The 23,615-nt window shown below is 45.1% G+C and overlaps 1 protein-coding gene across 1 annotated transcript in view; it reads right to left on the reverse strand.

Moving 5' to 3' along the window:
* Nucleotides 1-2,857: 2,857 nt before the first annotated feature.
* The window catches only part of LOC138248831 (beta-1,4-galactosyltransferase 3-like), a 304,863-nt gene continuing 284,105 nt past the window's right edge, over nt 2,858-23,615 (reverse strand). Inside the window, exon 7 of the mRNA XM_069202774.1 lies at nt 2,858-5,686. Within this exon, the coding sequence (XP_069058875.1) occupies nt 5,533-5,686 (154 nt within the window). The 3' untranslated portion in view covers nt 2,858-5,532. The remainder of the gene's footprint in view (nt 5,687-23,615) is intronic.

Genomic DNA, 23,615 nt, shown 5'->3' on the forward strand with positions numbered 1-23,615 from the left:
GCATAGCCCTATTCAGGTGTAAGTGTAAGCTTCTCCCACCACTCTAGCCCAGAAACACCCATCAGGATATGCAGGGCACACCTCAGCTCCCTTTGTGACTGTCTAGAGTGAATTCACAAACAGCCCAGCTGTCATCCTGACCCAGACGTGTATTCCAGCAGACAGGCAGAGGCACAAAATGGGTAAGCAGGAAAATGCCCACTTTCTAAAAGTGGCATTTTCAAACTTACAATCTAAAAAACAACTTCACCAAAAGATGAATTTTAAAATTGTGAGTTCAGAGACCCCAAACTCTTTATCTCTATCTGCTCCCCGTGGGAAGTTACACTTAAAAGATATTTCAAGGCAATCCATAGTGAAAAACACATTTAGCAGTATTTCACTATAAGGACATGTAAAACACACCAGTACCTGTCCTACCATTTAAATACACTGCACCCAGCCCATTAGGCTAACTTGGACCTACTTTAGGCGTGACTTACATGTAGTAAAAGGGAAGGTTCCTGGAAAGGTGATCCAACTACCTTGCATCGAAATCGGCTTGCTGTAGAGGGTCGACTCCCTTTGGAAGTTAAAAGCTCCAAAAAATTACAAAGTCCAAACGTAAAAAGTGGACCAGGACTTCCATGCAGCATATTCGAGGAGGGCTCTAGCGACGTTGGATCAAGAATTAGCTTCGGCCTGTATGAAGATTTCCGTCCTGAAAAATCGACTAAGTCCGAAGGTAGAATTATTCACCAAGGTCCCCTGCGATGCGTATCCGAAAAGGGCTCCAGTGAGGTCAGATCGGATTGGTGACTTTGTTCCGCTGAAGAAAATCTTCAAGAAAAAGATTAAGCCCAAAGGTAAACTTTTGACTGAGGCCTCCCGCTTGTTACAGCCAAGCAGGGCTCCATGGCAGTCAGCCTTAAACTTTGACTTTGCCCCGGTTAAGGTGCGACCAGATATCCAGAGTGGCAGACACAATTTAGGTAAAAAAAGGGGGAAGTATATGCCTTGACTTCCACAACAGAAATAAATTATTGAGAAAAGGAACCTTTTCACTCAATATGGTATCCTTGAATTAATTAAGGTGACTTCAAGACTCCTGGATTTAAGGAGTCTTATGGAGGATCACCGTCTGTTTTTAACCACATTTTTTGATTATATAGTATATAATACTGGCCCTTTATGCACCACAATATTCACTTTCACTGCGCCGGTGTTACAGGAGCACGTAGAAACTAAAAACTGTAAAACGTTTTTATAACAACTATATTTGTTCTGAATGAAAAGTACATATCAAATGGTTGGCAAAGAAATAAAATATTAATTAATTCAAGGATACCATGCTGAGTGAAAAGGTTCCTTTTCTCGTTAATTTAGTTGTGCCGTGGAAGTCAAGGCATATACTTCCCCCTTGTTTACATAAATTGTGTCTGCTATTTATCTACCCAGGTCCAAGGGTTATTGGGTTTTGCCTCATTTTAATTGTCAAATTAAAGATAAAAATATTTTTTATTTGTTTTATAAATGATTTTGCATTTTTAAACTGCTTCCTGTGTTTTATTTTATTACTGTTTTGTGATATTTGAATGCTTTACACACTTTGACTCCCAATTAAGTCTTGTTGCTTGTTTCCAAGCTACCAAAGTTTGAGTTAGGGTTAATTTATCGAGACCTAACTGAACCTAGTGGGGGCAGGTGGCCTATTGCTATGTGTAGGTACTTACCTGCCCTTACCAATAATCCGCTTTCCAACAGTGGCACAATAAGTGCTGCAGGTTCAATAGTAGCATTTGATTTACAGGCCCTGAACACACCTGGTGCTCTATATTAGGGACTTACTGGTAAATCAGACATGCCAATCATGGAGAAATCAATCAATACTTGCACTTTAGCACTGGTCAGCAGTGGTAAAGTGCCCAAATTCTTAAAGCCAACAAAAACAGATCAGAAACAAATAGGAGGAAGGAGGTAAAACGTTTGGGGATAACACTGCAAATAGGGCCATTTCCAAGAGTAGTATAGAAAGAATAGTAATTTAACTTATGCAGGAGTTTAATATATGTCCTTAAGTGTCAGAAACATTTACAAACCACTTACACTCCCAGGATGATGACATCAGTGATGTAATTTGATGATGAGGACCCTTTGCATACATTCTCATGACAGAAAATCGTTTTGCCTTCATTATGTAGACTCATGCAAGTAAGCTCCTACAATGCTCTTCTTGGCCTTTTGTCTTACTCATTCTAAATCCTAAGAAAAAGTTCTGAGTTTGGACACCCACATTCTGTTCAAGATTCGATAATCCACCTTCACCTAAACCACCTCTCTTATCAAACTGGGCCTCGGTGTACTGCATGTTTCTAAATAATGGTTCATTCTAGTGTTGTTTAGGTCTGCCTGTAGTCTTGCAACTACTCCCAACCTTCTTTTTGACCTTTACCATGTATACTTGACCAAAGATCTAAAACTGCCTCACCTCGCACAGAACACACATTCACTCCTTAAAGAATGGAGCAACAGTAATACCACCCTCCCCGCTCCCACCCAACTCGCTGCCTCAAAATGGAACCAGACCGCTTTACCTCTTCACTGACCAACTACAAGGTAGTCTTCAATCAGCACTTGAGCATCTTTAGCTCTATCTCCAACACCAGACACCACTAAAGAGCACGCCCTGCATTCTAGCGCAAACCGCTCAGTGTCACAATCTTTACTCAAACATACGGGATTCTGCTACCTCTTTCTTTGTACTGTGTGGTGTAACCTAAGTACAGCATCTCTGTTTGCAGTGTGAAGCAACGGAAATACATGTCAAATTAAGAAACAGTGAAAGACTGACGGCAAACAAACAGGCTGGGACAGCGTGTTTCCAAAAATATCAACAAGCGCTTTATTTCTTTATTTTACTAACAATGTTCATCAAAAATTTCAAAACTAAGCACTCCAATCTGTTCAATAAATTTAGCATGTACAACAAAAAACATAAAACACTGTATTTAGTTCAGATTGAATACACGGAGGCTAAAGGCACCTGTAGGAAGTAAGGCAATAGCAAAAACATTTCTGCAGCGGTGGTCAGGGACTTCATCCCGCACTTTTACAGGTGATTTCTAAGCCCATCTTTTGGCTGTCCTCAAACACATGCTGGTTCGAATCTCAGGCATAAGCGGTCGCATGGGGCAGCCTTTCTTTGCGAGCTTCTGAAATACATCTGGAAACTTGTTCAAATAATTTCTACATGTATGCTTTTTAAAAATGTTGTACAGAGAAACAGCTCCTGCTTCACCCTCTTACATCCAAAAGCACCGGAAGGCTGGAGAGCCTTCACATAAAGGGCCGGGAGAGTGGGGTTGGCAATGGGAGGGTTCAGGCAAGTGTTTGTAGTGAGAGGTGTAAGTAACTCTAATTAAAAAAAATCCCACTGCCAACCATTTCGGTATAATCTGTCGACTTTAAGTAATTGCCACAACAACGGGTCACGCATTGCCAACAAAGCAGAATGCCTTCTGCAACGTCATTATGTTATCAATGGACACTACAATCTTTGAACAAAATCTCAATAGGAATTATCATTAAAAGAACTGGGAGAGAGGATGTGTTTTTAAAAAACAATGTATGTCTAAGTTAGAGAGTCTTCCGCCTTCATGAATGAAGAAACACAGCAGTGAGGTGGTGCTCTCTGGTTTTGGATGCTCCACAAGGAACCATGTCAGCCGCTCTATGTGTAGGCCAAGGCCCTGCGACTATTCACATGTGTTACCCCAGATTCACTTTTTAAACTATTACTGTCGGGCTTGTTTTCAAATAATCAACTAAATAATGCACCAAGCCCGTACAAGTGATAGAATATTCAGCACAAGCGCTATGACATCCAACCTGACGCCTCGGTTTATTGTGACCCGTTTCGGGAGACAGGGAATGAAAGCCTATATAAAAGCCCATAACTCCCCGAGTTCCACTTGACATTTGTACAGAAGAGGAAAACCTTCAAATATCATGCCCAAAAACCTTTTTTCAAACTGGACACATTTTTCCAAATGGAAAAGGAAGCAATGCCATTGCTGATATTATTGGGGATTGCTTAGATGATTAATCAAAGAGACATCTCAAATGAACTGTCATTTTAACCTGTTAAGTGCACATTTACCTGAAGACCTCATTCTGCAATTTTAAACTGAGTTCAAATACTCTAGTTTTGAAAGTTTTGGGAAGGAAAATGCTGGAAGTCAAGGGCCCGTTTTCACATGGAAACAAAATACTATTGTAAGCTTATTACTAGTTCTTTAAGATCCAGCAAATTAAGGGTATAAAGACCTGAAGAGAAGGTGTCGAAGAAAAGCAAAGGGCCATGTGCATAGCACAAATTATTCCCAAAACAACAGGAGACTGATTTTTCTTCACCAGCGACCTCAAACTGAAATGCTGAACTGGTTATAAATGCAACCGCTGACACCACAGATCCAGCACTTCACCTCTTCTATTTGCTGGGTACCGGCCTTTCATCATCACATGCTGCACCCAAATAAGTCAATTCCTGAATCAGGATGGGTTCTAATATTCCTCACCCAGTGACTGAAAAATGGTATGGGCGAGCGGTGGGGTGGGGTTGAAGCAACATGACTGACACGTCCCACCAGCTTCCATCCACTCCTGTTTGTATACACGCGGTGGTTTTGGGATGTGGTTTTACACGTTAATTTCTGGTTGCCTTCATTTCATTAGCTCCACTACCAAAACCGAATGGTAGGATAACTGAGGCAGGACGGACGATTGAGTGTTTTGTTGGGGCACCTTCACAGACTGCTCATGTTTTGACAAAAGAGAGGTCAACTTAGAAGAGAGGCATTTCAGATGATGTAGTGTGGAGCCGGGAGAGAGTGGCCACAAAATTGTGCATTCTGTTGAGACATGTCATATTAGAAAGAGACCACTGGTTTTTAGATTCCAAAAAAAGTGATGTTTGTTCCGCTTATAAGAGCTTTGGCTTAGTTCATTTTAAACTCAAACAGATAAAGACATTTTTTACTGAGAGGCAATAAAATTACAATATAACCAACAACGACACACTACAGTCACAATATGCTACTGATTGCAATACTGTGCTTGTCGTACATTTAGATTAACCATATGTTCAGTACCAAAAAAGGTACCTCACCCAGGTTCATCAATGGCAGGTGACTTCATCAAAAGTGCACGCTAAGAATCAAAGCACCAACTGCAAAAATGGACAGCTGTGTGAAGTGACATGCATATGGTTGAAGTGGTATCGTCACGTTCATGAGGTCAGGCCAACACAGCAGTATGTTGAGCCATCACAAGTAGTAAATAGTGCATCTTAGAAGTCAAAGTGCAGAAACGGAATTTCATGTTTTCTTGTTCTGGTTCCCAAGCTTTGCACCTGACATGCATAAACATCCTTCACAAACACGCCAAACACTGCAGCGGTGACTGCTCACAGGTCACTCTCACATTGATTCCTGTTAGCTGAGTGTTTGAGTGTGAACCCACAGAGGTACCCGATGCTGAAATATTTAGTGCAAGTTACTGTTTTTGTGGCATCCTGGTTGGGCCAAAACCAATATCCACAGTGATGTTGGTAAAGAGCATTGTCTCCTTTTTTGATATCATTTTAAATTCCAGAGAGTTCATCCCTTCTTGTGTCCATGTTTTTCTGGTCAGTCTCAACATGTCATATCTGAAAGAAACATTCCTACAGTTAACTTATTGTAAAACAAGGGTTATATGCAGTAAAACAAGGCAATTTGTGGATTGGCTTGTATTTGGACAGCTCTTTCTTTCCATACACTTCAAATTATTTATGACACACAAACTGGAAAGGTTTCTTTTAAAGCAAAAAAATCAAAATCTCATTGTTAATGTGATAAAAGCACACCACCTCTCACAGTTTTCTTTTAAAGCAATCCTACCTGCTGCCCGTTGCTTTAACGAAGACAGAGATCAACTGACCTGTTGGCATCATCTCACAGTTCTACATAAGTCTGTCCGACTGTCCTGTTGGAATCTGCAAAGGTGACCTTAGCACTGACAAACAAGTTACTTACCTTCAGTAACACTTTTTCTGGTGGGTACAGTATCTAAATGTGGATTCCTCACCTTTTGAATACCCCAATGCCTCAGCATTCGATGGAATTTTTCTCATTAGCTCTCCACGTCAACATGGACGTCACAATTGCATGCGTCCGCACAGAAGTCCGACTGATGTCATCGGGGTCATGACAAGTCCTTGCCGGCATGCTGACGTCAGTTTCACCCACTTTTTTCCTGTGCTTTCAAGGCGAACAAGCGAAACCGACGTCACAAATACAACAACATGTGCATTCTCAAATTAAAAATGTATATATGTACACTTCATGCACATGGCATATCAAATACAAACATTATCTACAAATAGGATTCTTCTTCTTCTTGGTATACTCAGACCAGCAACGCGGAGGCAGGTGAGGAATCCACAAGTAGATACTGCATCCACCGGAAAAAGCGTCACCGAAAGTAACTAACTTGTTCTTCTGATGGATACATTTACCTGTAGATTCCTCACCTTTAAAATGCACTCCCTAAGCAGTTCCACACTCAGAGGTGGGTGCCTGTCTGCCCATACCAAGAAATCCTGCAAAACAGAACAGGCAAAATGACTGTCCCTCCTCACGTCAGAATCCACGCAATAGTGCTTTGCGAAAGTGTGGAGTGAAGCCCAAGTAGCTGCTTTGCATTTGTCAACAACAGGAACACCTCTAGCCAAGACTTGGCTCTAGTGGAATAAGCTCTAATACCTTCAGGTGGCTCTTTCTTCGCCATGGCATAGCAGATCTTTATGCAGAGGATGATTCATCTAGATAATGTCCTCTTGTGGACAGCCTTGCCCTTCATTCTGCCCACATAACCAATAAACAGCTGATTATCGATCCTCAGCTCACGTGTTCTATCAATGTAGAAGCTCAAAGCTCTTTTTGGGTCCAAATGATGCAGCCTTTCTTCCTACTTCGAAGGATGGGGAGAAGGATAAAAAGTAGGAAGGATTATAGATTGACCTAGGTGGAAAGAAGTCACCACCTTCGGCAGGAAAGCAGCTCTGGTTCTCAGAACCACCCTATCCACATAAAAGTAGTAAACGGGGCTTTAACACTTAAAGCCTTTAACTCACTAACATGTCTAGCCAACGTGATGGCTATAAGAAAGACAGTTTTAAAAGTAAGAAGTCTTAATGGACAGCTATGCAATGGCTCAAACGGAGCACCCATAAGAAACGTTAATACTAAATTAAGGTCCCACTGAGGCTTAACAAACAGAGTAAGGGGATACCTATTAGTGAGCCCTTTAATAAACCTCATAACTATAGGAGACTTAAACAGAGCAGGTTGATCAGGTAAGCAAATAAAAGCTGACAGTGCAGACAAATAGCCCTTCACTCTTGCGACTGCACAACCCTGTCAAACTAGGTAAGGTGCAAACTGCAAGACATTCGATGATCAGGCTTTTAAGGGGTCAGCATCCTTTACAGTGCACCATTTTACAAATTTAGCCCATCTACCAGCATATACCGTCTTGGTGGAGTGTCACCTGGCTGATAAAATAACATCCACCACTACAGGGGGGAGAGAAATAGAACTCAGGTTGCCCTGTTCAATCTCCAGGCATGTAGGTGCAAACTTTGGAGGTGGGGGTGTAGGACCTGCCCTTGCAACTGAGAGAGGAGGTCTTCCCCTTGATAGAGACGTAGCGGATGGCACACTGGGAGTTGAAGAAGGTCTGTGTACCACACCCTTCATGGCTAATCCAGGGCTATTAATATGACTTGGCCCCGGTCTTAGCAAATCTTCCTCAGAACTCGAGGAATCAAGGGTATCGGGGGAATTGCGTACATTAGCTGGGTGCTCCAGCTCAATTGAAATGTGTCCCCCAATGCTCCTCGTATTGGATACTGGAGGCTCCTGAATGCCAGGCAGTGCGCATTCTTGTGAGTGGCAAACAGGTCTATTTTAGGTGTCCCCCATAACCTGAAGATGTGAAGTACCACCTCCGGATGGAGACACCACTCGTGGTCGGCTGAGAAGTCCTGGATGAGACTGTCTGCACATACGTGCAAAACTCCAGCCAAGTGATTTGCCACAATTCAAATCCGATGGTCCTGAGCCCAGGACCAGAGTCGCAGATCTTCTTTGCAAAGAAAATACAACCTTACTCCTCCCTGTTTGTTGATGTACTACATTGCGGTAGTGTTGTCTGTCAAGACCTGCACCAACTGACCGCAAAAGGAAGGGAGGAAGGCCTTGAGAGCCAGATGTATCGCCTGCAACTCAACAGAATGATGTGAAACAACTGTTCTTCTGGAGACCAAAGTTCTTTGATCTCCAGACCCTCCAGATGTGCTCCCCCCCCTAGAGTGGAGGCATCTGTGATCACCGTGGCCACCAAAGGTGGAGGACAAAACGGTTTTCCCTGTGATAGATTGCTGTCTACACCCCACAATTTGAGATCCACTGTAGTGTCTCTGGAGATCTTGTCCGAGTCGCTGAGATCCCCACTGTATTAAAACCACTGCCTGCGGAGGCACCACTGTACTGCCCTCATGTGCCAGCATGCATGAGTGACCAACAGAATTCAGGAAGTAAACAGACCGAGCAGGCCTAGGACCTTCAGGACTGGAACGAGCACTCCATACTGAAACATCAAATCATAGCCTGAATGTCTTCAAACCTCTGAGGAGGGTAGGCACAATTCACTGTGGTGTCCAGTACTTCCGCTATGAACAGGGTGTGCTGAGAGGGCTCCAAGTAAAATTCACCACCATCTAATTTGTGTCGCAAGCACTGCGATCACCTTTGTGAAGACTTGAGGTGCGGATGTAAGACCTAACAGAAGGACCGCAAACTGGTAGTGTTGCGACCCTACTGTCAATCGGAGATACTTCCTGTACAACTGCAGAATGGGAATGTGAAAATACACATCCTGTAAGTCTACGGAAACCATCCACTCTTCTTTTTCTAGTGCAAGAAGCACCTGTGCGCCAAGGTCAGCATTTTGAATTTTTCCTGTTTGAGGAACAAATTTAAAATCCTCAGGTCTAGGATCGGCCATAAACGACCGTCCTTGGGGATCAGGAAATACCTACAATAACATCCTTGACCCCTTTCCTGGTCTGAGACCAACTCTACTGCATCCTTTAAAAGCAGAGTTTATACCTCTTGCTGGAGTAGCAGTAGATGTTCTTTCAAATAAAAACTTTGCTGGGGAGGAAAGGGGAGGGGGGCTCTTGGAAGGGAGGGGCATATCCATTTTCCACAATGCTCAACACACAACTGTCCGTTGTTATGGACTTCCATTCTTGTAAAAAATGACTTAACCTCCCTCCCACAGCTAAAGCATGCTCACTTAAGATGATCGAAGTAGAGCTGTTTTCCTGAAAGATTAGCAGAGGAGGTAGAAGAAGATGAAGAGGAAAGCTGATGGGCTGCACTTTATTGTTTAGCTCTGCCACATCCTCTATAGGATCTGTAGAGGGGATTGGCTGACTGCTGCTGCTGTAAATGCTGCCTCCCTCGAAAGGAGCAGCTCCGGCCAAACCCTTTGAACCTAGGCAGGGGTCTGTAGCTCGTGGAGAGGGACTGAATGCCCAACAAATTTTGATGTTGCCTTGCTTTGTTTAAACCTTTTCAAATCTGAATCCGCTTTGGCATCAAACAGTCTGGATCCGTCAAAAGGTAAATTCATGAGGGTGGACTGTTCATCAGGGGAAAACTCCGAACCCCTTAACCAGGCGTGTCGCCTCATGGCAATTGATGTTCCCATGGCCCTTGCCACTGAATCTGCCGTATCAAGGCCTGATTGAATCACCTGCTTTGCTGCAGCTTGACTATCATTTAAAAGTTCAGCAAAATGGCCTTGAACATCCTGCGGTAACTTGGGAATCCTACCCCTGGCTGAATCCATCAAAGTATGCATATATCTGTCTAAAAGACATGTGGCATATACTGATTTCAAGGCCATGCAACCAGAAGGAAAAATCGTCTTCGAAGATTGTTTCATCCTTTTTGATTCCTTATCTGCAGGAGTCCTCGGAAAGGAACCAGGGGCTGATCTAGAAAAACAAGAAGCCTGGACCACCAAGCTCGCTGGTGTCGGATGTTGACTCAAAAAGCCAGGATCTCCTGGTGCTGATTTATATCTCCTGGCAATAGATCTCAACGCCACTGGAGCTGACACAGGCTTCTGCCACACCTCAAACACTGGCTCGGTCAGGGCCTCATTGAATCGCAGTAAAGGATCCGAAGTGGACATCGAAGAATGAAGGACTTCCGTTAGCAAATTGGACTTCAACTCTGTTGTTGGAAGAGGCAACTCCAACATTTCAGCTGCCTTTCTTATGACCCCATGGTAAGATGTCACCTCAGGTAGAAGTATACCCTCTGGAGACAATAACTCCCACTCTGGAGGAGTGTCTAAACCACTTTCCACACACTCTTCCAGTTCAGGGTCCTGATGGGAATCTAAATATTCCTGCTATTTTAGAAGCTTCAAAGCCTCAATACAAGACCTCAACCTCTACTCCAGCAACGGCATCTGAAAAGAATATAGCAGCGTCAGTGATGTCGGTTGTGGCACCGGCAAAGTTGGTGTCAGTAACTTACATGATTCAGCTATAAAATCCCTTCGAGGTGGAGTCGAGTGACGCAATTGGTTGTGACCTCTCTGACGTCAGTAACGGTGCTACTGCTGCAGATGATTCCTGCTGAGTGTCGGTCGGCGAAGGAGTCACCTTCCTCAGCGCCATCAAACACCAGGGATACTGGGGCATTGGCATAAAGGGCAGGAATGTAGCCTGCCAATATGGTGCCGGAAAACCTCCAAAGGAGAAGTACAACGGACCTGTGGGACCAGCCGGCGCACCAGAGGAGTCATTGCCTTGTTGAAAATTCTATACATAGCATTCAAGAAGTTTGCCGGATCTCTCCCAGGAGCTGGGAAAGCAGGATACTCCTGTTCCTATTTAGGAGGCTGAAAGGATCTCAAAGTCGGCATAACCAATTCAGTCTCCTGATCCGGCAGAGTCGTAGGTGACATTGAGATCTCCACTAAAGATGGCGTCGGGGAAACTTCAGGTGACTTTGGAGGAGGAGATAGAGGGCGTGGGTCTACCTCTCGAGAAGACCTAAGCCGAGAACCATGACGCTGTCTCTTCTTATGCGACCTAGAAGACCGATAAGACGGTGACTGCCTGAGGTCGCGACTTGTGAGGGCCTCACTTGTCCTTCATCACCTTGGCTAAGAATAATTATGCTTCTCTTTCCTTCAGAGTCTTCAGATTCATACTCTGACTGGAGGCAGAGCCCCCGAGATCATGATCACAACAAAGGCACCAGAGGCAATCTTCATGCGGATCCATAACTGACATCTGGCCTCTGCATTCCCTCCATGGTTTGAAACCCGACTTCTTAGGTGGAGACATTGTCGCCTATTGAGAGAACAAAGGGCCTCATTATGACCCTGGCGGTAGAGAACCGCCAGGGCCAACGGGGGTGGGAGCACCGCCGACAGGCCGGCGGTGCTCCCTTGGGCATTCTGACCGCGGCGCTTTGGCCGCGGTCAGAAAGGGAAAACCGGCGGTCTCCCGCCGGTTTTCCACTGCCCCTAAGAATCCTCCAAGGCGGCGCAGCTCGCTGCGCCGCCGAGGGGATTCTGACAATCCTTACCGCCATCCTGTTCCTGGCGGCTCGCCCGCCAGGAACAGGATGGCGGTAAGGATTGTCGTGGGGCCCCTGGGGGCCCCTGCAGTGCCCATGCCAATGGCATGGGCACTGCAGGGGCCCCCATAAGAGGGCCCCGCTAGTATTTCACTGTCTGCGTAGCAGACAGTGAAATACGCGACGGGTGCAGTAGCACCCGTCGCACCTTCCCACTCCGCCGGCTCGATTACGAGCCGGCATCCTCGTGGGAAGGGAGTTTTCCCCTGGGCTGGCGGGCAGTCTTTTGGAGACCGCCCGCCAGCCCAGGGAAAAACTCATAATACCCTCCGTGGTCTTTTGACCGCGGAGCGGTATTATGGAGGGCTGAATTCTGGCGGGCGGCCTCCGCCGCCCGCCAGAATCAGAATGAGGGCCAAAGTCTTAATTCCCTCGAAACAGTGTAACCAACACCGAGAGGCAGGAAAAAACATTACCTGTCAAAGGTGCGTAAAAAAGGGAACTGACGTCAGCATGCCGGCAAGGACTTCTTATGGCTCCAATGACGTCAGAGGGATTCGCGTGCGAAGCCGTGCTATTGTGACGTCGACATGGAAAGCTAGGGAGAAAAATTCCGTCAAATCCTGGCACATTAGGTTATTCAAAAGGTGAGGAATCCACAGGTAGATGTATCGATCAGAAATCTGTGTTTAAAGGAAGAAGTAAGAATCTCTTGCATATCTCATTAGGCCTCTTCATATCCCTTACAGCCAGCTAAAACAGCACAGGACAGATTGCAACGCGATAATACACAATATATAAGGTATGGCTAGAATCATAAATACGGTTCTCCTGTTACAAAATGTCTGCCACTGAGATCTTGAAGAAATGTAAAAAAGAAAATACACTACTGTTGGAAATGACTAATGTTTGTGTGGTTTTCTCCCATATTTTTGCCTTCTTTATTTGAAACCGTTCTGTTGGCCATATGACTGCACACTTTACACCTGCTAATCTGTGGTAAAGTGCTTGTACTCCCCCTTTTCCTTTAAAACAATAGGAAGCTGGCATGTACCTAAATGGCACTTTTAACTCACTCATAAGCCACTAGTACTAGATGTACCCAGGGCCGATAAATTAAATCTACCAATGAGCTGCAGCCTTGCCTTTCAATGCAGCCTAGGTGTGCAGCTTTAAACTACCATTTGGCCCTGGAGAGATATATCTCTTGCCAGGGCTAAACTGTCCTTTTTAAAGTGTTTAAGTCACCCCTAAGACAGGCCCTAGCGCAGGGTGTGTGGTATTCAAAACGTAGGGCATGTAAGTCTTTACAGTGAAAAAACTCTGAAGTCTGTTTTCAAGGTGGCAATGCTGGTTTTCGCATACATTAACTTTGGTTTGCGCTATTACATTTAATAAGTGCTAAATTACATTTTGTAGTAACTAGGAAAATTATTCAAGGACTCATTTTAATAGTAATGTAAAACTCAACTTAATGGTCAAGGTAGATGTTATAACACGATTTTGGAAATTACACTTTTAGAAAGTTGTAATTTTCCTACCTAAGCAAAAATAAGCCTTTCTGCCAGTGTCATCTGACTGCTTATAGCTCCCTTGTGGTGAGATATGGATATCTCCCAGACAATGAACAAAGTGCTTGAGTATGGGGGAGGTGTTTTTCTTCCTTGAGCAGGATTGCCTGGGGTGTGCCCAACCCCTTCCTGAGCTACGAGGGAGGTCTACCCTCTCACTGGCAGATCTAGCTCACACCCAGGCCTGCCTTCCTTTTGTCTTGCTAATCAGCTTGGCTCCAAACCCAGTGGGAGGGGGAGCTGCCCGAGCACTGGTTTGGAGTGACCACTAGGGAGGGTTTGCCCATTATCATTGCAACACTTCTGGATGGGCACAGGGAGCTCTGACCAGAAGAAGAAAGGTTCTGACATATTGGCTTCAAGTAGGGAGGACCACTGTGGGATAGTTTACAGTAAAAGACACAGGAAGTGCTGTGGAAGTGGGTAGGGTCGCCCCTGGGAACTTTTACACAGTTGATTAGTGAGTGGTCATGGTTTCAACCCAAAGCCTGACACTGTCATAAATATGGCATCACCAGTACCTCTCTCCGAGCACTCCTAGACCTCTGGAGAATCAAAAGAACTGTCCTGCTGTCTGAAGAACCTGAAGGAAGGCTGGATATACTTGCCTGGAGTCCAGACACAAGACGTGACTCCCAAGGGTCAGATGGCTGTCCTCCTATTTGAGCTACAGGGACACCACAAGCCCCCAGATGCCTCTCTCCTTGCACCTTCCCAGATGACCAGTACTAACTGGACCCGTCGTGGACTCTGCTGCTGGCCTGTATTGGAGTGAGTCCTAACCTCCAAGTGGTGCCCCCCTGGTCCTGCACCCCTGGTTGGTATTCAAGTGCATTCCTCCTGTCCACACTGCAAAATCTAGAACTTCGAAACTTTTTGCCATCTTTTGCTTGGAGAACTCATGGAGACCAGAATCACAGTTGAAGCCGCAGCCATCTTATTGCCGGTCAGCCACAGGTTGCTGGTTTGCCCCACAGAAAGAGATCTGATTTCCAGAAAAAGTTTCTAAGTCTGAATGTAGACAGCTTCATCAGGACCGACGTCAAGGCCCTCTTGGGCACAGACTTTGCCCACTCAAAGCTTTCCCTCCTTCATCAATGACCACACTCTACAGCAACCCGCTGTCACTGAACCCTACTTCAGATCCAGTTTGCCCCACAAATAACTTGTTGATGACTAATTCTTCTCCATAAAAGTACCTAAGTCCGAAAGTAAGCTTTCCCCTAGGATGAATGTGGTTCCTGTATCCAACCTGCAATCCATTGCAGTCGCCTTTAACTTTTGGCTTTGACTTGGTCTAAAGTGAACAGACAACCGCAGTTAGGGCTTTGTGCTTTCAAGCATTATATTTTTTTTAATTTGAACTTTGAAAATTATTATCTCCAGTTCTACTAATTAGTTTTATTTGCCATTCGGCTAAGGGGGCCACCTCTACTATCAACAAAAGATTTAATAAAACATCCCAAAAGGGATATGTTGAAAGAATTTGTAGACCCTGATGTGGAGACATAAAAATACAATAAATAAAATACAGTAGATCTCAGCAATGTCAACCTTAATGCTTGTAAGACAGAAGTACCAGATGGTTAAACATTTAGGCAGCCATTTGCTGCCAGGGCAGTATAGACTGCTTGGCCCTCTTTAGCTCTGCCAGGAACTGAGGCAAGAGCAGGGACAAAGTAAGCTTTATACCCATCCAGGAAAAAATGATTTGAGGCCCCCCAGGTTTCCTGTAAGCAAATAACATGGTTTCATAATGAATAGATGCCAGTTTGGGTCACTAAATGTGGAAGCAAGTATTGAGTAGTATAGTATGGTGACCATGCATGTTGTATAAAGTAATTGTGGAAGCTGAAGATATCTTCAGCAAACACTGGCTTTCAAGGAGGTGGGTGGGTACATGTGAATCTAATCTGCAACATGGAGCAAACAGATGCTTACAGGATAAATAATATAACCCATTCATAGAATTCATAGAGTATGTGGCTATAGATAAACACATCCTATGCATCAATTGCATACTATGCATCCCCTAAAAGGTCGCTATGTGGTAGATTGTGCACAGGCCTGAAACAGAGTTCTTAGGACAGTTTGGTCACTCTAGCCTGTTGCCTTGCAATAATGTCCACACAGTAATGCTTTGTGAAGGTGTGTAGAGTTGACCATGTGGCAGCTTTACAGATGGCAGCTATGGGTATATCCCAAACAAATGGTATATTGGTACGCTGTTTACGGGTGGAGTGAGTTCTAGGGACGGCAGGAGGGGGCCTTTGGCTTTAAGGTAACAGGTTCACCTGGCTATACTTGCCTTAGATATGGGATGACCTTTATGAGGGTGTGTAAAGGCACCAAAACACTAAAGGTGTGGGATCAAGCTGGACAGGACTGGACTACTTTTTAGGTCCAATCAAGGATGCAAATTGAGCGTGTATTGCCCAGAAGAAGAAAGGGTATCCTGGGTGGCTGTGTGTGGGGGAGGGAGTTCCTTTTATGGACTAGGTGGTCTCACACACCTTGTGGTGTCATGCTTCATCATCTGACCATCTAGTCCCACCTAGGTAAGATGATACTACCTGGGCGGACTCGACCTCGTTGTTAAAGGAACAGTTGAGGGAGAGTACTGAAATTAAACCTGGCTGGATATTTTACAGGGATCCAGATAGAAGGGTGATAGATAGATAAAATTATCTCACAAATTACCTGTTTCAATCTGAGATAATTTAATATAGGAGCTTGTGGGTAAGACAAAAAATCTGTTGAGGACTCAGTCGAGAATGATGACTCACAGAGTCTAAAAATACGGGACCAACATGTTTCTGCCCACAATGAAAAGGTGGAAGGTCTGGGGCATTCGTCAGGGTCAAGGATTCCTATATCGAGTTCATGGTATATAAAGCGTGCAGGCCTACCTGAACATTTTGTTCACTATACGTAGGTCCTGCATAACTAAGTTAATAGCCTCTGGTCTGGAAAAAACGGAGGGGGGTTCCCTTGTAGTCACACTCACTCCAAAGGGGTTGCCCGGTTAGAGTACCTACGGTCCGTTTTCCAGCCACTCTGGAGCGGTGCTATGGACATCTCTAGAAAGGCTGAGAACTCATGTGGGATCCATCAGGATGAGGGTGAGGAGTGTTTGCTGCAGTTTCATTATCACCAACAGTAGAAGTAGGAGAGGATGAAAGGCGTGTGCAAAGATCCCTGACATCTACAGAGCACTGTCTATGGACTGGGGATGTGGAAACCTGTAGGCAAAGCTTGGGCATTTTGTATTTTTGCACCTGACTAATAGATCAACGTCTAGGGCCCCTCACTAACAAAAGTAATTGGGGCGTTCTCACTTGTAGACTTGTTGATTCATCCTACTCAGCAGCACTGCAAAATTGTTGTCTACCCCTGGGAGGTACTCCACCAGGAGATGGCCATGGTGGTGGCTCACCCAATGCTAAATTTGCTATGCTAGTGCGGGCAGCTGAGGAGTGTGTGTGCGGCTTGCTGTTGCAGGTAAAACATGGTGGTCTTGTTGTCGGTTTGAAACAAGATCACTGATGTGTTGATCCAGTTGATGAGGAGGCCACACAACCTGGAATGTCATGTTGTTAAGATGTGCAATCCCCGCCCCCGGGCAATTGATGCATCTGTGGCAATGGTCACTTGTGGATCTGTGTGTGTACCAGGCTGCTGAGCAACAGGTTCACACTCTGCAGAGAGCGATGGGTGCTACTCCTTCTCACCACTAGATCTCCACAGTGACCCTCTGCTTGCGATCCCTATGCCGAAAGGCACTCTTGGAGCAGACGTATATGAAGGCTTATGTAAGGCGCTATGTAGGAGGGCATCCCACCTTGTAGCTACGTTACTGTTAACACATTTGGAAGCAAGTTCAGCAATATTTCAGCTTACCAGTGTAGGAAAGTACCCTCTTTTTGGCATGTTACCCCCAATTTCTCCCTGTCAGTGTGTTTGACTGTGTCACAGGGATCCTGCTTATGCTCTCTCTCCTCTCAGTTTTGTCAATGCATACTGGTAACCCAGTATTTCATCCCAAATTGGCATACTGGTCACCTCTTTTAAGTCCCTAGTACATGGTACGTAGGTTCCCAGGGCATTAGGGTTCCAGGGGATCCCTATGGGCTGCAGCATTACTTTTGTCACCCATAGGGAGCCCATGCAAAGGCTTCTACAGGACTGCCATTGTAGCCTGCGTGAAACGGTGCATGCACCCTTTCACTGCCATTTACACCAGGTCACTTATAAGTCGCCTATATGTCAGGCCTTCCAACCTTGAAGGCTGGGTGCATAGTACCTGTATGTGAGGGCACCCCTGCACTAGCAGAGATCCTCCCACGTCGTCCAGGACCATTTCCCCAGGCTTAGTGAGTGCCGGAACACCATTTTACACGTGCACTGGACATAGGTCTATACCTATGTCCAGTTGCACAATGGCAACTCCGAATATGGCATGTGAGGTGTCTAACATCGTGGAATTATACACCAATACTGATTCTAGTATTGGTTGTACATTTACAAGCACTCTGGGCGTTCCACAGTGGACCCCCAGTACTGCCATACCAGTCTTCTGAGGTTTTCCAGGCAGCCCCAGGAGTTTCCACCTTACAGACAGGTTTCTGCCCTCCTGTTGCTCAAGTAGCTCGAACCCAGGAAGGCAGAACAAAGGATTTTCTTTGGGAGAGGAATGTTACACCCTCTCCCTTAGGAAATAGGTGTTACAGGCATGGGAGGGGTAGTCTCCCAGAGCCTCTGGAAATGCTTTGAAGGGCACAGATGGTGCCCTCCTTGCATAATCCAGTCTATACTGGTTCATGGACTTCCAGTCCCTGCTCTGGCATGAAACTGGACAAACGACCACTCCCCTGTCCATCACCACCCCAGTGGTGGTGCCCAGAGCTCCTGCAGTGTGTCTCTGGGTTTTGCCATCTTGGATTCCGAGGTGGTGGGTCATTCTGGTAGCATCTGAGTGGGCAGTGCCAGCAGGTGACGTCAGAGCCCTCCCCTGATAGGTGCTTACCTGTGCAGCTGACAAATCCCCCTTTCAGGGCTATTTAGGGTCTCTCCTCTGGGTGTTTCCTCAGATTCTGATTGCAAGACTCCAGCAGGAATCATCTGCATCCTTTACTTCAACTTATACCAATGAAACTGCATCTGGACCCTCCAGGAACTCTACAAACTGTAACAAAGAAGCAAAGACGACTTCTACAACATTGTATCGTCAGCTCCTGCCAGCAAATGCAACTGTTTCCAGGTTGTGCATCCTCCGAGGACTGCCTGTCTTCAGCCTACACCAGAAGAACGAAGGAATCTCCCTTGAAGTGAAGAAGTCACTTCCCTGCTTCAGCAGGCACTCCTCTGCAGCGATGACTGGTGGTTTGGGTCCCCTCCCCTGAAGAAGTGCATGGATCCAGCAACACGGGTGGTAGACTGAAGTGGTCCCGACGGTCCTAAGGTCCAGCTGTCCAACTTTGGTGGAGGTAAGACCTTGCCTCCCCACGCAAGACAGTACCCCAGTGCACCTCGTGTTTTGCAGTGGCCAAGGCTTGTTGGCATCCTTACATGAAGTTCTTCATGCACCTCCAGCCCCCAGCACTCCATCCTGCGACGCACAGCTTCCTGAGTGGTTCTCCGGCGGCGTGGGATCCCTTTGTGTAGTGCTGCATGGGCCTCCTTTTACACGCTCTTTGTCCCCATGCTGTGGGACTCCTGTGTGCGCTGCCTAGTCTTCTGAGGGCTTTCTGAGTTGCTGAGAGCCCCCTCTGTCTCCCCACCCTGGGTAGAGGCCACCAGGTCCCTCCTGGTCCCGGGCATCGACATTTTCCGATAACCGCATCCTTTGCATGTGCCAAGGCTTGTTGGTGAAATCCAGCGACGCAAACCAGACTACAATCCTCCATCCGGCGTGGGACATCATCTGCACAAACCAGGAACCCGCATCCATCTTTTTGTAAGCAGTACTCACTGTTTTTCTTCACCTGTGGGTCTTTTCCACCTTCATGCGGGTTAGCAGGGGCTCCTGTTCTCCCTGGACTCTTCAGTGCTTCTTTGACTTGGTCCCCTTCTTCCACAGGTCTTCAGGTCCAGGAATCCATCGTTGACGTCTTGCAGTCTCTTCTGGTTCTTGCATAATCTTCTATCACGTGTTCTTGTGTGTTCTAGGATACTTACTGTGATTTACTCCTGCTTTCCTGGGCTCTGGGGTGGGTTCCATTACTTACCTTTGGTGTTTTCTTACACTCACAGCGCCCCTCTACACACTACACTTGCCTAGGTGGGAAACCGACTTTCACATTCCACTATTTTAGTATATGGTTTGTGTTCCCCCTAGGCCCATTTCTACCTATTGTGATTTTCACTAGTTGCACTGTTTTCTAACTGTTTTCACAGCTATTACTGCGTTCTAGTGCATATACTATGTATATTACTTATTGCCTATGAGAGTATAGTCTCTAAGGTATTTTGGGCATTTGTGTCACCAAAATAAAGTACCTTTACTTTTGAAACACTGAATATTTTCTTTAATGTGTGTAAGTGCTGTGTGACTACAGTGGTATTGCATGAGCTTTGCATGTCTCCTAGATAAGTCTTGGTTGCTCAGCTACAGCTACCCCTAGACAGCCTGGCTTCTAGACACCGACCACATTTCACTAATAAGGGATAACTGGACCTGGTATAAGGTGTAAGTACTTTTGGTACCCACTACAAACCAGGCCAGCCTCCTACAACTAGGTTCAGGATGTTGTATTGACACAAGGCAGGACCCGCCACAGAATGGACAGAGGAGCTAATGGCGTGGGGACTGTCGGGAGTCAAAGAAAGGGGTTCAGGAGCCAGTCAAACACAAGAGTCAAAGGAACTCAGGGGGCTCATAGATTAGCAGACACCAGGAGAGAAACTACAGAAGAGTTCAACAGGGGTGTCCTGTATGACACTTACAGCAGTCATAAGGTCTGAATCACCCTCATATGTGAAAGAGTAATCACAGCTACAGTTGCAGTCTTAACTGCATATTTCCCTGCTTCATCAGCCAATTAATTCCCTACAACATGTATTCCGAAATGGTGGTGACTCAGTGTGTATATCACATGTGCCCGTTGCAAATTGTCTTTAAGTTGTGCCACCTTTTCCCAAAGCAGCTTATACTTGGTAGCATTCCCTTTTGAGTCTCTGAATCTATTTAGGTGCCAATAATATAGGTTTTCATTAAAAGACTGGACACAATAGTACAAATCACACGTTATGAGTGTGGTGCATTCTGGATACCTATTTTTTAGTGCCAGAATTAAAGCTTTGAATTAAGGCTTTAGAAACGGTGTGTAGAAGGCTAAGACTGGCCATACTGCTCCATCATTGCTGAGGGGGCATAGTCTAATGTTCTGTAAGACATGTGGAAGGGCACCTTTCTATATCATTATTAACCCTGTATTGGCCTGATATGGCAGCTTCAGTGTGTGTAAAATGTCTCTGCGTTAGCATTGACTGCAGGAAAAGTGACTCATCAGTAAAATACTTCACTTTTTTAAGCTTTGTGTGCCTCAACCATGAAGGCAATGTCTCCGCTCCCAACAGGTAGCCTATGTAATGTTAAAGGTGCCGTAAAAGCATGTTTGTAGTTAGCAGGAATGTTAATGACGTTCGCCATTTTAATGAATGGAATTCAGAGAGGAAAATACTAAAATGCCATATGCTTTCAAAGATTCAAGATTGAACAACCTACAGATACTTCCTATAATGCTGAGGAGGATGAATTCCTAAAACCACAGACATCCCTCTTTTTTTTTTAAAGGTGAATAGGGGACCTTGGGCACACACAAGAACTACTCAGGAGATCTGTTAATCAAGTATGTGACCTAGAACGTTGATGCCGCCATGTTATACCATTGTCACTAAAAGGTAGGACTGATTAGTAGGACAACAGATACTTCAGAATGTAAGGACTGAGTCCGTTTGCACCATCAGGAGATGTCGGCCCATTTCCTAGCTAGCTCACAGTGCCTCACCTGAACCCCTAAACTTTCCAAGGTAACAGATGATTTCGACAATCTCAAATATGACCACTCGGATCCACAAGGAATCATGGAAACAGATCTTACCCATTGCATGCCCAGGGTAAACACAATAAAGATATGAATAAAGGTTTTCAAATATTTATTGAAAGGATGGTATTCTTGCATAGAGAGTATGAGCTGCAATGTTTAGGCAGATGAAAGAAAGCATTGTAACCAGCAGTACTAACATGGTGAGCAGAATAAATAATCCAACCATGACAATCTTATTTCTCTATATTCCTACCTATATCTACCTACACTCAGAGAATAGTGGGTGTACCCTCTGCCAGATCTTGAAAGATAGCCTGAACCCGCCCTTACCTGGATAGTTGGGCCAGGGAACCAGTCTAGAGCAGAGCTGCAGATCCTTCTCTACAAGATGAAAGGTCAGCAGAGCTGCATACCGAACACTGGATTCGTTCCAGGACAATCACAGCACGAGTGCTCCTCTGACCTATGTAGGGCAGGGCACTGATTTATTGCCACACTGTGTTTGAGGTGAAGTTCTGATGCAATGATATATCTAGATTTCAGGAGCTGTCTCCAAATGGACAAGGAGAGCACTAGAATTTCTTGTTCTTTTTTCCAAGCCTTGAACAGAGTGTGCAGATTACATGGCAAGAAAAGGCATACTGAAAGCAAGCAACGTGTACAGCATATTCTCAGAATAATATTGTGCTAGCATAAACGTGTAAAATATAATTGCTAAAAATGATGTCAGAAAACATGTAAAATGTGAAACTAAAATGGAGAATGAGTTTGGGCCCAAGAAGGCCTCTCAACAGGTAAAGAAATGTCTTACAATGTGCATAACGACAACGGGTGCATCAGTCTGCTCATTACTCCACATCACTTAGGACACCCTGCTGTTTGTCAGAACCACCATTTTTGGAAGACGATACCTGAGAGTGCGTCCACCAGCCCCAACTTTTAGTCACATGCAGCTTAATGTTACATTATTTCAATTTGTATGAGCATCTGCTCATCCCATGGTGGGGTATCCTGGCACTGTAAGAGCACTTTATTGAATTAGGGCTGGAACTAGATCCAATGAAGAAACAACAACACAGGAGTAAGTTGGTAAGATTAGAATAGCAGGTTTTCAGCTGTTGCTTAAAGCTGAGGGCATTTTCAGTCAGGAGATGAGAGGGTACTAGGGGTACTCTAATTGAATGCCACCAGGAAAGAAAAGGAGCAAACCCTGGTTCTTGTGAGCCGGGTTCAGGGAACTGAAGCAATCTATAAGAGAAACAAATGAGTAAATAAATTATTCTACTCGGGTAGCAGGTGCCATAACAGAGGCTTGTGCGTGTGGCACAGCAGTTTAAAAATAGTACACTTCCATATTAGAAGCCATCGGACCAGGGATATTCCAACTACCAGGGAATCACTCGTAATGAAAATAAGGTAAATCGAGTGACATTTCTCACGTGTGGGTGAAAGAATTTGTTGTTCAAGATTCAATGCAAAGAAAGTAATTAGTATCACAATTATTAACCATATCCCACCAGATATAGTAAAATCCCCCATCACAGACAAATAAGAAGACTTTAATAGATATGGGATGATAGCGTAAACTAAACTTGCTCCGGAATTGGTGCCACAGGTAAGAAGCAGATACAGTAAAAGACAAGTAGCAGTTCATTTATCTGAGAGTTTAATTGTAATAAGCAGCGTTTCAGCCTGGGCAAAAATGACAATTTCCAATTGAGTAATTTGCAATTGTGATTGAAAAACTACCGCCAAGTCATCCCCGTCCTTTATTTATCTGGCTTTTGATAATCACCTCATACCAGTTGGGGATTGAAGCATGGATATCTAGAGCTAAGCACCAAAGCATTTCTTCATCCAAGTTTCGTTGAGGCATAATAGATCTATTTTCTTTGTCTCTAGCAGAATTGCAATCTCCTCCGCCTGCTTGTTTAGGGAAAGCAAAATGAGTAACAAATGTCGGGTGTACAGTAGCTTTATGGAACGCACAGTCTTGTCCTACTATATCAATATCATCCTTTCAGCTTCTGCTCCCTTTCCCGAGATCAATTTTCAAGCCCCTCCCCCTTCAGCTTAAATAATTCATCTCGAGTATACCTGATATGGGGGCCCAAACAGGCCGCATGTTTGGCCCTTCCGGGACTCTGATGGGCATCGAAGTGCTTGCCTGTGGCACACCCGCTGCAAGCGTTTTCTATGCAGAAGCAAGCTGAAGCCCCTAAATAGTGGAGTGGGTGGGAGCACACAGAACACTAGATCAACAAATGCTTCCTCCAAGATGGTGGGATTCCCAAAAGAACCCAAGA

The sequence above is a fragment of the Pleurodeles waltl genome, chromosome 8, assembly GCF_031143425.1.
Source record: "Pleurodeles waltl isolate 20211129_DDA chromosome 8, aPleWal1.hap1.20221129, whole genome shotgun sequence".
Classification (NCBI taxonomy): domain Eukaryota; kingdom Metazoa; phylum Chordata; class Amphibia; order Caudata; family Salamandridae; genus Pleurodeles; species Pleurodeles waltl.